At 44.5% G+C, this 12,835-nt stretch overlaps 1 protein-coding gene across 3 annotated transcripts in view; it reads right to left on the bottom strand.

The window, feature by feature from the left end:
* Positions 1–12,835, bottom strand: part of ESYT2 (extended synaptotagmin 2) — a 202,168-nt gene that overhangs the window by 67,264 nt on the left and 122,069 nt on the right. For all 3 annotated transcript variants that reach the window (XM_068235843.1, XM_068235844.1, XM_068235845.1), the window contains exon 6: positions 7,923–8,012. In XM_068235843.1, coding sequence (XP_068091944.1) covers positions 7,923–8,012 — 90 coding nt within the window. The remainder of the gene's footprint in view (positions 1–7,922; positions 8,013–12,835) is intronic.

Raw genomic sequence — 12,835 nt, 5'->3', positions numbered from 1 at the left:
TCAAAGTCATCTGTTGTGTGCAGCGTCAATTACTGAATATGCTTGAAATTGCTGCTAGCAAGTAAAGTGGGACTCCAGCCAAACTGCTTCGTTTTCCATCTGCATAAACTGGTGGAAGTGTTAAGATCTCCGCCAGGTTTGCACTGCTGTTTTGTTCTAACTTCAGGGACATGAAGGGACAGAAGGGGACACGGAGGGACAGAAGGGGACACGGAGGGACAGAAGGGGACACGGAGGGACAGAAGGGGACACATAACTACGACCTGAAAGTTTAACACTGTTTTTTCTGATTAAAGAAGCGGAAAACAAGGAAATGCATCCATACCATGCATAGTCCAATCAAAATCATCTGTTGTGAGCAGTTTCAATTACTGAATATACTTGAAATTGCTGCTTGCAAGTAAAGTGGGACTCCAGCCAAACTGCTTCAATTTCCATCTGCATAAACTGGTGGAAGTGTTAAGATCTCCGCCAGGTTTGCACTGCTGTTTTGTTCTAACTTCGCGGGCCCTCTCCCAATTTCTTCTCCTATGAACTGGGTAATTAACATGGGACCTGAACTCTTGCACAGGACAGAAGGAAAACAGAGAGAAATATACCTTGTATGTATTTAGAGAGTTTAGCCTGTCTAATTCCCCCTCATCTGTGACTAATCACTACTGATGCTGTGTCAGATGGCTGCAAAGTCAGAACTGCTATTTTGTAAATACAGTATGTTAAAAACATGTCTGCTTCCATGAAAGCAGGAAGTAAACACGCTACAGGTTTATATCAGTTTGTATCAGCTGTAACAAAAAAGGTTTTCCTTTAAATGGTTATTATACCCCGGTCATCCCTGGACCTCCCAGATGTGCAGGTCACTGTTAACCACACTACCATTCGCCTTACCTCTCAAGCCCGCTGTCTGGTTGTCACCCTGGACTCCTTACTCTCCTTCACTCCCCACATCCAAAACCTCACAAAGTCCTGCAACTTCCACCTTCGTAACATCTGTAAGATTTGCCCTTTCCTGACCTCTGCCACCACCAAACTCTTCATCCATGCCCTCATTATTTCCCGCCTCGACTACTGCAATGCCCTTCTGTCTGCTCTCCCTATGACCCGAATAGCCCCACTGCAGTCCATCATGAATGCAGCAGCCAGAATTATCCACTCCTCCCACCGCTTCACCAGGGCGGTTCCCCTCTGTGAATCCCTCCACTGGCCTCCTGTCCAGTCCAAAATCAGATTCAAGATACTGTGTCTGACCTACAAATCTGTCCACAAAACCTGTCCAACCTACATTTCTGATCCTACTCAGAAATACACACCAAGCAGCTCACTCCGCTCCTCCAATGAACTTGGCCTGACCGTACCCCGCATCACCCAGTCCCATGCACACCTCCAGGACTTCTCAAGAGGCGCTCCAACACTATGGAACGTCCTACCTCCACCCATTAGGGCAGCCCCCTCCAACACCTTCAAGAAGGCCCTCAAAACTCACCTTTTCACTCTGGCCTACCACCCCTCACAATTGCTCTAAACCCACAGCTGAACTCTGGTCCCCTACCTCCCCCTTTAGATTGTAAGCCTTTGGGCAGGGTCCTTCTCCTTTTGTGTCCTACCTGATCATGCACCTCCATTACTGTAAACCCATGCTATGCATTTGAGTGAACCCTAACTTGCCTAATCTCCATGCTCCATCCAGTGACTGACTAAGCATTACCTTGTACTCATACTGTGCTGTGTGATCTGGTTTTCTGGTATTCCTGTATTGTCATTTTGCTGTATGTCACCCCTAAATATTGTCTGTAACCTAAATTAATGTCCAGCGCTGCGTAATATGTTGGCGCTTTATAAATACAATAAATAATAATAATAATGCTGTTGCGGATCTTTTAGAGCAGAGAGGAAGTTCTGAGTTCAGGCCCCTTTCAGACATTATGCTGGATACACACGGTGCGTTCCCGCACTCGATGCGCCAGTCGATTTGATTATTTCCGACATGTCTGATTTGCGTTTCGATGGATCGTTAGGTCGATTTGGCATACTTTACATGTAAATCGACCTAACAAGCATCGAAATGCGCTCGGAAATAATCGAGTCGACGCGAATCGACGGGCGCATTAAGTGCGGGAACGCACCGTGTGTATCCAGCATAAGTGCAGGAACTACAGAATATCCCAGATAGCTCATGGTGCCCCAGAACTAGAGATGGAATCAAGTGTTTGAAGACGAACCGTTCACAGCGAACAACACCGAATGTTCGCAAAGTTTGTGTTCACCCTCATGTTTAAGCATGGGGCGAATGCGAACTTCATGTAACGTTCGCTGTAAGCGATTCACCAATGAACAGCTCGTGCCATCACTGCCCAGACCCTCGTGCCATCACTGCCCAGACCCTCGTGCCATCATTGCCCAGACCCTCGTGCCATCACTGCCCAGACCCTCGTGCCATCACTGCCCAGACCCTCGTGCCATCACTGCCCAGACCCTCGTGCCATCATTGCCCAGACCCTCGTGCCATCATTGCCCAGACCCTCGTGCCATCACTGCCCAGACCCTCGTGCCATCATTGCCCAGACCCTCGTGCCATCACTGCCCAGACCCTCGTGCCATCACTGCCCAGAACAACTGGAAAAAGCATAAGGGGACTAAAAGAGCCTAAAGAGTTTTAGGGATTACAAAATGCCCCTGAAGCCAAGCTCACATCCAGAACCGCTGGAGTATAGCAAGCCTATAGCTTGTAAATGTTACTGAGCCACATCAACCAAACATACAGGCAGCCAATTTCGGGCTTTCTGGTCCTCATCAGTGCATGGCAGGAATTGATGTGGCTCCGTGAGCCTCAAGATTTCTGCATGTAAATGAAAACATTTACATTTGGTAGCTGTAGAAAATCTAAAAAAAAAAAAAAAAAAAAAAAAATGACGGCCGTCTATGTCCCTGTTGTGAATATTCTGTTCACTTTCTATCCGTGTCAGGATCACCAAGAACACGGGGTAAGGGAAAATCTCACAAACAATAATAGAAAATTCACAGTTGTCCTAACCAGTTTCATCCCCTTTTAAAGCTTTCAAAAAACAGCACCAACATCTTCTGTAGAGCTGCATATACTACAAACCAGACAATAGTGGGGAACAGACATTGTACACAAGCAGTTTACATTACCAACATCATGTGATATTGGTGATGCACGGTAGCCTACTCCCTCGTCTGATGGGAAGTTATCTGTAGCCTAGCTTTCTGTGTGATATTGGTGATGCACGGTAGCCTACTCCCTCGTCTGATGGGAAGTTATCTGTAGCCTAGCTTTCTCTATAATATTGGTGATGCACGGTAGCCTACTCCCTCGTCTGATGGAAAGTTATCTGCAGCCTAGCTTTCTCTGCACACTTGAAGTTTGCTGCTTCTGCTCACACAAAAATCATCTTGTCCCAGTTTAAAGCACACATGACACAAAGACTTGTGCTAACGAAACAACAGTGGTCAGTCTCATCTGCATGTGCGTCAGGCTTGCGTTTGCTGAGAAAGCTAGACTGTAGATACCATCAGCCAACAAAGTATCAGCCAATCAGGAGTCGGCATTATCACATGGCAAGGCTCCACGAGGACATGGAAGCAAGCTTTATTGCATTAAGGGTAAACTTCTAATTGCTTTTGATATAGTTTTATCTAATTCATTTTGGATGCTAAAAGAGAGAACTGAGAGGATAGCCAATCATGCACAATATGACACTTAGTGAGTCAGGACACTGCAGACATTGCTATTCTTAATGGAACTTACATTTTATTGAAAATAGGCCAGGCATTGGTAAATATTGGCATAATGTGGCCTTTTGTTCCATTTTAGCGGTAACATTAGATCAGTGCAATGATAAAGAGCTGTGGAAATTCTGATTCCATAAGGCAGGGGACATACTTGACTGTTTTCTGCACAGAAAACCTGATGTAAACTGAGAACTCATGTTAATCAATGAGCTAGGGCACACAAGGCATTTTTCACATGCAGAAAAAAATGACATCCTGCTATAGAATTCTGCACATTTTGTCCTGTTTCCGCTATCATTTACATTAGCTGCTGTGAAAACGCATGCAGAAAAACATGCACAGAAAACTGAAAGACAAGTATGTCTACTGCCTTAATGGACCACTCCCGCATAAAAAAGTAAGCAGTCAAAACCTGACCGAACTGACAGGGTTTGGACTAGTCCCATCTCCCCATGGGGGATTCTCAGGGTTTTCTCTGTTTTCAAAAGCTTTTTCAAAACGGCAGTTTAACTGCCAAAACAGTAAGATACAGCCAGCTTCCCTACTCAATTGCACACTATTTTGGCAGTTAAACTTAGCAATTGCCATTCAGGAAATGCTTTTGAGCTCAAAGAAAACCCTGAGAATCCCCCATCAGGAGGAGATGGACTAGTCCAAAGACTGTCGGTTCTGTCAGATTTAACAGCTTACTTTTTTAGCTGGAGTGATCCTCAGCGGGCTCAGTAGCAGAGCAATAATTTTGTACTGCAACAGTCAGTACAATACCTTGCATGGAGACAAACTAGATCTTTTCCAATCAGATTTCTGCTGAATTTTAATTAGACTTGAGGCACCAGTGTGACCAGCTGTACAGTGTTACCCCCAGACACAACATAGACACACTGTAGCCCTAGCATTACCAGCTACAATTAGATGAGACAGCTGATAAGAAATCACACAAACAGGTTTTGTCACCTCAGCTTCAGGCAAGGCAGACCTGTCATGTCAGTTCTCTAAAGAGAGTAATATTTGCTCTGTTGTGTTGACATTATCACAGTTGTTAAACTATCATAACTGGAAGAGTGATATGTGAATAAATAGCTACTGAGCCATTGATCAGCCCGTGCTGTTTTTCTGTATTAACAGGTTGCAGTGCAGACATATGAGAGGCAACAGTTGCTACCAATATTGGAGGAGGGAATTTGAGACTCTCCAGGTAAGCCTGCTGCTCTCAGTATATTTATTGCTATATAAAGTAACTTGCTTAGCACAGACGCTGCTTCCAAATATACCTACAAATGTAAAGCTGATCTCTAGCCACATATAAATTTACATTACGACTCTCTCCAGCCCTTCCCAGAAGTTGACCACTCAGTAAAACTAATTGAAAATACCTCCATAAGAAAAGTGTCGCAATTTGCTTTACCACAAGCTCCTGCGCCCGTGATTCTATCGGGTGCCCCTGTGCGTCAATATTTTACTGTGTCTTCACTAACTGGATGCTGAAATGTACCTGCTGTGCCAAATATCACGGTTCAGCGGCGGGGAATTGGGGGGGGGGGGGGGGGCAGAAAGTTATGGTTTGGGGAGATTTAGGGTTAAGCGCCACACAGGGTGGGTGTTAGGGGGGTGTAGGCTTAGGCACCACCAGGGCAGGTCTTAGGCACCGCCAGGGGAGGGTTCTGTGTGAGAGTAGGGTTAGGTTTAGCCATAGTGATATCACATGGGGTAAACTACTGTGTATAAAAATTACACCACGCCTCCTTTGAGAAAGCGGGCCGCTTGCCAGCGAAACATGTTGGGTATGTTTGGCGTGGCCACGCATCCAGCTAGATGTTGAGCTCCCTGCCGTCTTGCCGGGCAACGCTACACATTGCGACCAGGCCACTGCTGTAAGGCTCCATCAGGCCTACGGGATCCACCGTTACTGGAGTCAGTCTCTCACTGAGGATTGAGCACATGAGTCACCAACGCAGCTCATCTCTTCTACGGTAGCCATTTAGGCTGTATCCATCTGGACCTACAGATACTGCAATTTATACCATCTTGAATCCTCAACCCATTGGGGTAACTTTGTTCATTGTGTGGCTAGCCTCAGAATACTGAGTGACACCTACATGAGACGCTTCGGTCGTCCAGACCCACGTGAATGAATGTTAAACATCTGGTCGGTAAGATAATATTGATATTGTGCATGCACGGCACGCTGCTTTTCTGGCTTACATTGCTGCATGTACCCCTCCCTGGCTTAGCTGCTGCTATGATGCCATATAGACAATCTCCTGAGGAATACTCTTTGGTGGCATAATAAGTTGGAATCTCTTATTAATCTTTCATAAAACTTTTCCATAAACTAATGCTTACCGCACACCGTTACTTGGTTCTGTAACCTTGGAGATATATAGTTCAGCAGGCAATGGATATTGAACTCCGTTTTCATGATAATCCCTGTGGATAGTAGGATTTCTGCATTGGTAGCTGGTCTGGTATGAATGTGAAGGCGCCGGTCTGATTGCAGGGTGGCCACCTAGCTATATTTTTTATTGTAGTGTTTTTGCGTAAGTGTGTTTTTGGATTAATAAAGTATTTTTTGATAACTTTGTAAAATATGTGTTGATTGTCGGTTCCACTCTCCTCATCCTCTCTATCCTAGTGTTTATACTGTGTATAAAACTACCGTATACAGTCAAACAGGGATTCCAGAGCAATCTGTGAGTTTCCAAAGAGGTAGTACCCTCCCCCCTACTAAATGGCCAAAAGGGTCACTAAAACCAGATCAAAAATGGCTAGGTACTGGGGGTAACAAAGTGCAAGTGCTATACAAAGGCACTAATATCTCTGCTCATATGTAGGTATCTGACCGGAATCTCTTGTACTATTAGAGATAATATCCTTATGTGTGTGTGTGTTCCATGTCCACAATTTTAACCTATTCAACAAATGTTTTATTTGTACTCAACAAGTTTTATTAGTGTCAATAGAGCACAATCCCTGTTGTTTCCCTGACACCCCTTGGACCCAGTTTGAATATTCTACTAATCGATATCAGGTAACAGTCTATATTGGTGAAATTACCAATATTCTTCTATCGGCAATATCTTGCGTCCATTTTTCCTTTCGACCATATTAAATGTACACACGCCCATATCCCTAGCTGCTATGTGCAGAGTCAGATGTGGTGGGTTGTGTACTCTTGAGGTATAGTCAATGAGAAGCAAATTATTCCAAGTTGATGCAGCATTATGCTAATTTTGTATGCAAATGTATGCAGGGCTGTGGAGTCGGTACAAAAATCTTCTGACTCCGACTCCTCGGTTTATGAAACCACGACTCCAACTCCTACTCCGGACACCCAAAATGGCTCCGACTCAGACTCTCCGCCTCCTTAGTCTAATACTTAACAGGGCTGTGCATTTTGTACAAAAATCATCCGACTCAGACTCCTCAGTTTATGAAATCAACGACTCAGACTCCAACTCCAGGTGCCCAAAATTGCCCCGACTCCGACTCCACAGCCCTGGCTAGAACATAAATCAATCAAATAATGCTAAGGTAGAATTCAATTGGTCCATTTTCAAGCTGCATAAATTTGCATAATCCTGCATCAACTCTAAATTATTTGCATCTCATTGACCATCCCCACTCCTGAGGAAGCCAATGCATCAGTCTTTGTCAGGCCAGGTCACAAATAACCTCTGCACTCCCTTCTCATGCCCGAATGCATCCATGCTGCGCCTTCAGCATCAGTTACAGGATTAAAAGCATATTCCTATTCCTCTGAGTTTATCAACAAATAATCATCCTGATTCTAAACGTTTTGCTCTAGTAAACTGATAAGAACACATAATTTTATCTGTGTTTCAAGTATCCCCTCCTAACTCTATAAACATGTAAACACAACATCCAAACTCTATTACCCTTTAACTATGAAGCAGTTCCATTTTCCGAATTATAAATGATCTGTAGTAACCTCAGCATATTTCCTGCACTGCAATCGTGAAATTCTAACCTTCATGTGAGCACAGCATATGTACTCTTCAAGTATTCTCATTCTATGACTGCTGAGCATTGCAGTGCACCTAGATTACCACTAGGAGGTGGTGCAGGGATAGGTGACCTTTCCTGTGCCTCACAGCAGCATGTATGGAACAGCAGAGAATAGCTGTGAAATAATATTTTCATTTTCCACTCACCGGTTTCTTCAGGAAAAATATGGACAGAGCTCCAATTATTGGGACGTCTCCAATTAACGGCTCCAAAATGACTCTTATTGTACCGTGCAGCTGAAAGGGGTAAAGAGAACATTACTGACAATGGCTTGTGGGTATAGTTTACAGCTGAACTTTAAACAAACAGCTGAATATACAAATCATGGGATAAATAGATCTAAACAGTTATACTTTGTGTTCCCCAACCCTATCCTCAAGGCCCACCAACAGTGCATGTTTTGTGGAAATCCACAGAGGTAGTTAATCAGCTCTGCTGAGACACGAATTGCCTCACCCATGCATGTTTGTGGTTTCCTGCAAAACATGTAGGCCTGGTGCACACCAGAGGAGTTTTTCTGAGCGTTTTGAGTTTTTAAATCTGCTGCTAATGTTATCCTATGTGTCTGTGCACACTGGAGCAATGAGGTTTTGTAAAAAAAAACCATAGCATTACATTGGGAAGAGCTTTTGAAACCTCTAAAAGCTCTTCCCAATGTAATGCTAAGGTTTTTTTTTACAAAACCTCATTGCTCCAGTGTGCACAGACACATAGGATAACATTAGCAGCAGATTTAAAAACTCAAAACGCTCAGAAAAACTCCTCTGGTGTGCACCAGGCCGTACTGTTGGTGGGCCTTGAGGATAGAGTTGGGGAACTCTGCTTTAAATAACATAAAAAGAAAACTCTTCAACCAATCTTGTGACGCACATGTCATACTGCATAGTAAGAAAGTTTACACCATTTCATGCTGTTGCAGGTATGTGGCCTTCTGTGTCCTCAGAACAAAAAACGCTCATCACCATAAGTTAGGACGTTTATAAAGGGGATGTGCCCAACAAAACAGCAAAATCAGTTAACCCTTTGCACACTCACATCCAAATGCTTTCATGCAAATCAATCACACAGGAACCACTGCTATCCCTACAGCTAAGTTAAAGTGACACGGAAGCAAAAAACAACTCATGATATAATGAATTGGTTGTGTAATACGGAAATTTAATAGAATATTAGTAACAAAGAAAATAGTGTCATGTGTTATTTTTAAATATATAGTGTATTTTATAACATTGCATCATTCTCTAAGAATTGCAGTTTCCACAATACACTCAGCATTTTAAGTGATTTCACAGAGCAGGCTATTGACCCTTTTGAACTTTTCTCTGCAGAAAAACCATAGACAAAGAACCAACAATGGGAGACAGTTCAGATAAGAGCTTCAAAAAAAAGTGCTGTCCAAGACTTTATAAAGTCACAGAGCTCACAGAAGCTCCTTTGCATAGATAACAACTGACGTTTCTTCCTGTACTGGAAACAATATGACACTTATCTGTGCTAATAATGCTAATAATGTTAATAATGTTTTATTTCTTAAGGGGCCCATACACCTAAAGATTTTCCCACCGATATACGGTCGATTCGATCACAGTGATCAAATCGGCTGTGAAATCGCCGCGCACACCGCTGACAGAACGATCGATTTCCGCCCGAAATCGATCGTTCCCGTCGATTCGTCCGTGCTGAAGATTTTTCTCGATCGCCGGCGGGTCGGGAGTGCGTCGATAGCGGTGTTCGAATGCCCGACGACCGACGCAATACAGCGGGTATACATTACCTGTTCCGGCCGGCGCGAGTCCCCTTGGCCCCGCTGTCTTCTTTCCGCGCTGGGTTCCGGACCGGCTGCAGCTACACAGAACTTCCTGTCCCGGCAGGAAGTTTAAACAGTAGAGCGCCCTCTACTGTTTAAACTTCCCCTGGACAGGAAGTTCAGTAGCTGCAGGGACGGTCTGGAGCCCGGAGCGGAGAAGAAGACAGCGGGGACCAGGGGACTTGCGCCGGCCGGAACAGGTAATGTATGCAGGAGGGGGGGGGGGGGGGCAGCAGCGGCAGCTCCACAGATTGTGATCGGTTTCAGGCTGAAATCGATTAACAATCTGTTTGCAGTAAAGGTGGCCACACAATCCCTCTCTGATCAGATTCGATCAGAGAGGGATCTATCTGTTGGTCGAATCTGATGGCAAATCGACCAGTGTATGGCCACCTTAAGCTGTACTACACATTCAAATCATTATATCATAAGTTTATTTGGTACTTATCCGTTAGCCGGGCGTATCCTCTAGGTGGCGACAAAACTCCATCAGAGTTACATCTTTCCCTACTATCCATGGCGGCCTGGAGGGGGAATAGTAATTAGCGCCACCTGCCGGATGCGCCCGGCTAACGGATAAGTACCGTTTATTTTCACTTCAGATTCCCTTTCAAAGCCAGGGGGCTTTGTTACAAAGAAATACATTCTCTTGGGTAGGTAACTTTGTGGTAGCTCTATGCAGTATATGTGCGAGCTACAGAGCATAAGCAGCCCCATCCATGCACCACCTCGATTGCGCTCATGTGGCCAGTAGCGTTCTGCGCAGTTCCAAGTTTTTATGAACTGCACAAGTGCAGAACACTCCCGGCAATGGGAACACAATCAGGAGGCGTGCGGCCCGAGACAGCTGTTAGAAGGGCACTGCTGCTCATCGGAGCAGCGCAGAGTAATGGCAAGCGGCCAGGAGGACTTCAGAGGGTTGGAAGAAGCCCCAGGTAAATTAAACTGGCATCTTTTAATTAACTTTAGGTTTCCTTTAATTAGCATTTCCTTCTTCTAGGTTGATTAATAACATCACATAAAAAAAAGACCATGTGGTCTAATTTTGTATGCATACGCTGTCATTTTGACCTGTGATCCCCTCCAATTGAGGTGTAGCTAATTACACATGCCCAGGAGTGTACTTTCTTGTATTGCAGTGAATACCAGTAATAACTTCTCCTTGTTGCCCCTAACAGAAACTGGCAGACAAAAGGGTCAAAGTATGTTTTGTGTTATATCGTACAGCACTACTGTACTCCCAAGTTCTTAAAGGACAACTGAAGTGAGAGTGATATGAAGGCTGCCATATTTATTTCCTTTCAATCAGACCAGCAGGGCTGCCAGGCAACTGGTATTATTTGGCTGCAGTAGTGTCTGAATCACACCAGAAACAAGCATGCAGCTTATCTTGCCAGATCTGATAATAATGTCAGAGACACCTGATCTGCTGCATGCTTGTTCAGGGTCTATGGCTAAAAGTATTAGAGGCAGAAGATCAGCAGGATAGCCAGGCAACTGGTATTGTTTAAAGGACAACTGAAGCAAAGGGACGTGGAGGCTGCCATATTTATTTTTAAAGCAATACCAGTTGCCTGGCTGTCCTGCTGATCCTCTAATGCCTCTAATACTTTTAGCCATAGCCCCTGAACAAGCATGCAGCAGATCAGATGTCTCTGACATTATTATCAGATCTGGCAAGATAAGCTGCATGCTTGTTTTTGGTGTGATTCAGATACTAATGCAGCCATATAGGTCAGCAGGGCTGCCCGGCAACTGGTATTGCTTAAAAGGAATTAAATATGGCAGCCTCCATATCCCTCTCGCTTCAGTTGACCTTTAAACTTCTCACAGACTAAATGTTGTCAGGATTACATGCTGGTTTTGTAACAGATCAGTCCCAAAACCAGCCTTCTTCAGAAGAATTGAAGACACAGGCAGGGGAAAATCACTTCATTTGGTGCTGAAAACAGATGATGGGATCCAGAACAGCTGGCTTTGTAGAGCAGGTGCTACAGAGGAATTATATAACAGCTCTGCAGAATCTATCTTCTGTTGCATATATTGTCTCAGTCCTTATTTTTCTTTTTAGACGGCTATATTAAAACCACAAACTCAGACCTCTGATGTTACATCTTGGCAACACTCCTACCCAAAGTCCTTACCAGCCCTGCGATACCCCCAGTAGGACCCTTATTGCTACTTATCCAAACTACAGGACATTTTTAACATAAGGAAAAGTGCTTATCATTGTTGTATACTTATTATAAAGTCCCATCGATTTATACTAGAAAAGAATAGAAAACTCAAAGCAATTTCGTTCCACAGACATAAGTGCATGTGAGTATAGAGACAGCATAAATGAAACAAAAAGCATTAGATGAAAGCAGATGAACCTCTCTGTTCAAAAGGCTGCTTCACAAACAGCCACCAAGCTGTTCCTCTTCTCTAAGAAAATATAACTCCAGGTTATAGCAGGTCATGCTTATGCTTTGGTAACAGTGTGCAGTGATACTAGCAATGTGTGCTTGTTGGGCAAAGAAAATAGAGAATTGTTCCAAGGGTGGGAATAGAAAGGGCATGCAGGCAATGAGGAATGGTAGATAGGTGGTAAGGCATATAATGCGAGTGATGGTTCGGTCACAAGTTTATCTGCCCGATCTCTCCCCACCCCCTGCACTAGGCCCGGATTTACATCACAGGAGCCTATAGGCACAGATGTCCTGGCACCCTAGACTTCGCCTTCCATGAACCTACAAACACCTGCCGAACTGTGCTGGCTGTCCTAGTTGTCACTTCTCTCTTAGTTCCCTTGCCCTTCATAGGTAGCTACAGGTGCCCCGTAATACTGAGGATTCCTCTGGCTTCCTAATACCAACTTACCCGTGACTGAAGGGAGCTCTCGTCAGAGTAATGCCGAGAGCAGGTTGCGTAACCTCTCAATTACACTCATCAGGACTCTGCATAGGGAAGGTGAGCAAGAGGCGCTTAAGCAGCAGAGTGAGCCGCCTTTCTATCATCAGGCGCCTGTAGGCACGTGCCTACAGTGCCTTATGGTAAATCCAGCCCTGCCCTGCACACAACTCTCAGAGGCAAGGCTGGATTTCTGGAAAGGTCTTGGGCGGCAGCTGGCCAAGGGGCAGATGGACATGGAAAAGGGATTGCTGCATATTGAAGAAGAGGCTCAAAATTGAATACAAAGATTACAAGTAAGGAGCAACCCATAGAAATACCGTAGGGAACAGCTGCTCAGGGGACTTGCATAGGACTGAA

Source organism: Hyperolius riggenbachi, chromosome 5, assembly GCF_040937935.1.
Source record: "Hyperolius riggenbachi isolate aHypRig1 chromosome 5, aHypRig1.pri, whole genome shotgun sequence".
Classification (NCBI taxonomy): Eukaryota; Metazoa; Chordata; class Amphibia; order Anura; family Hyperoliidae; genus Hyperolius; species Hyperolius riggenbachi.
Note: the sequence above shows the minus strand (reverse complement) of the source record. Positions and strands in the feature narration are given on the sequence as shown.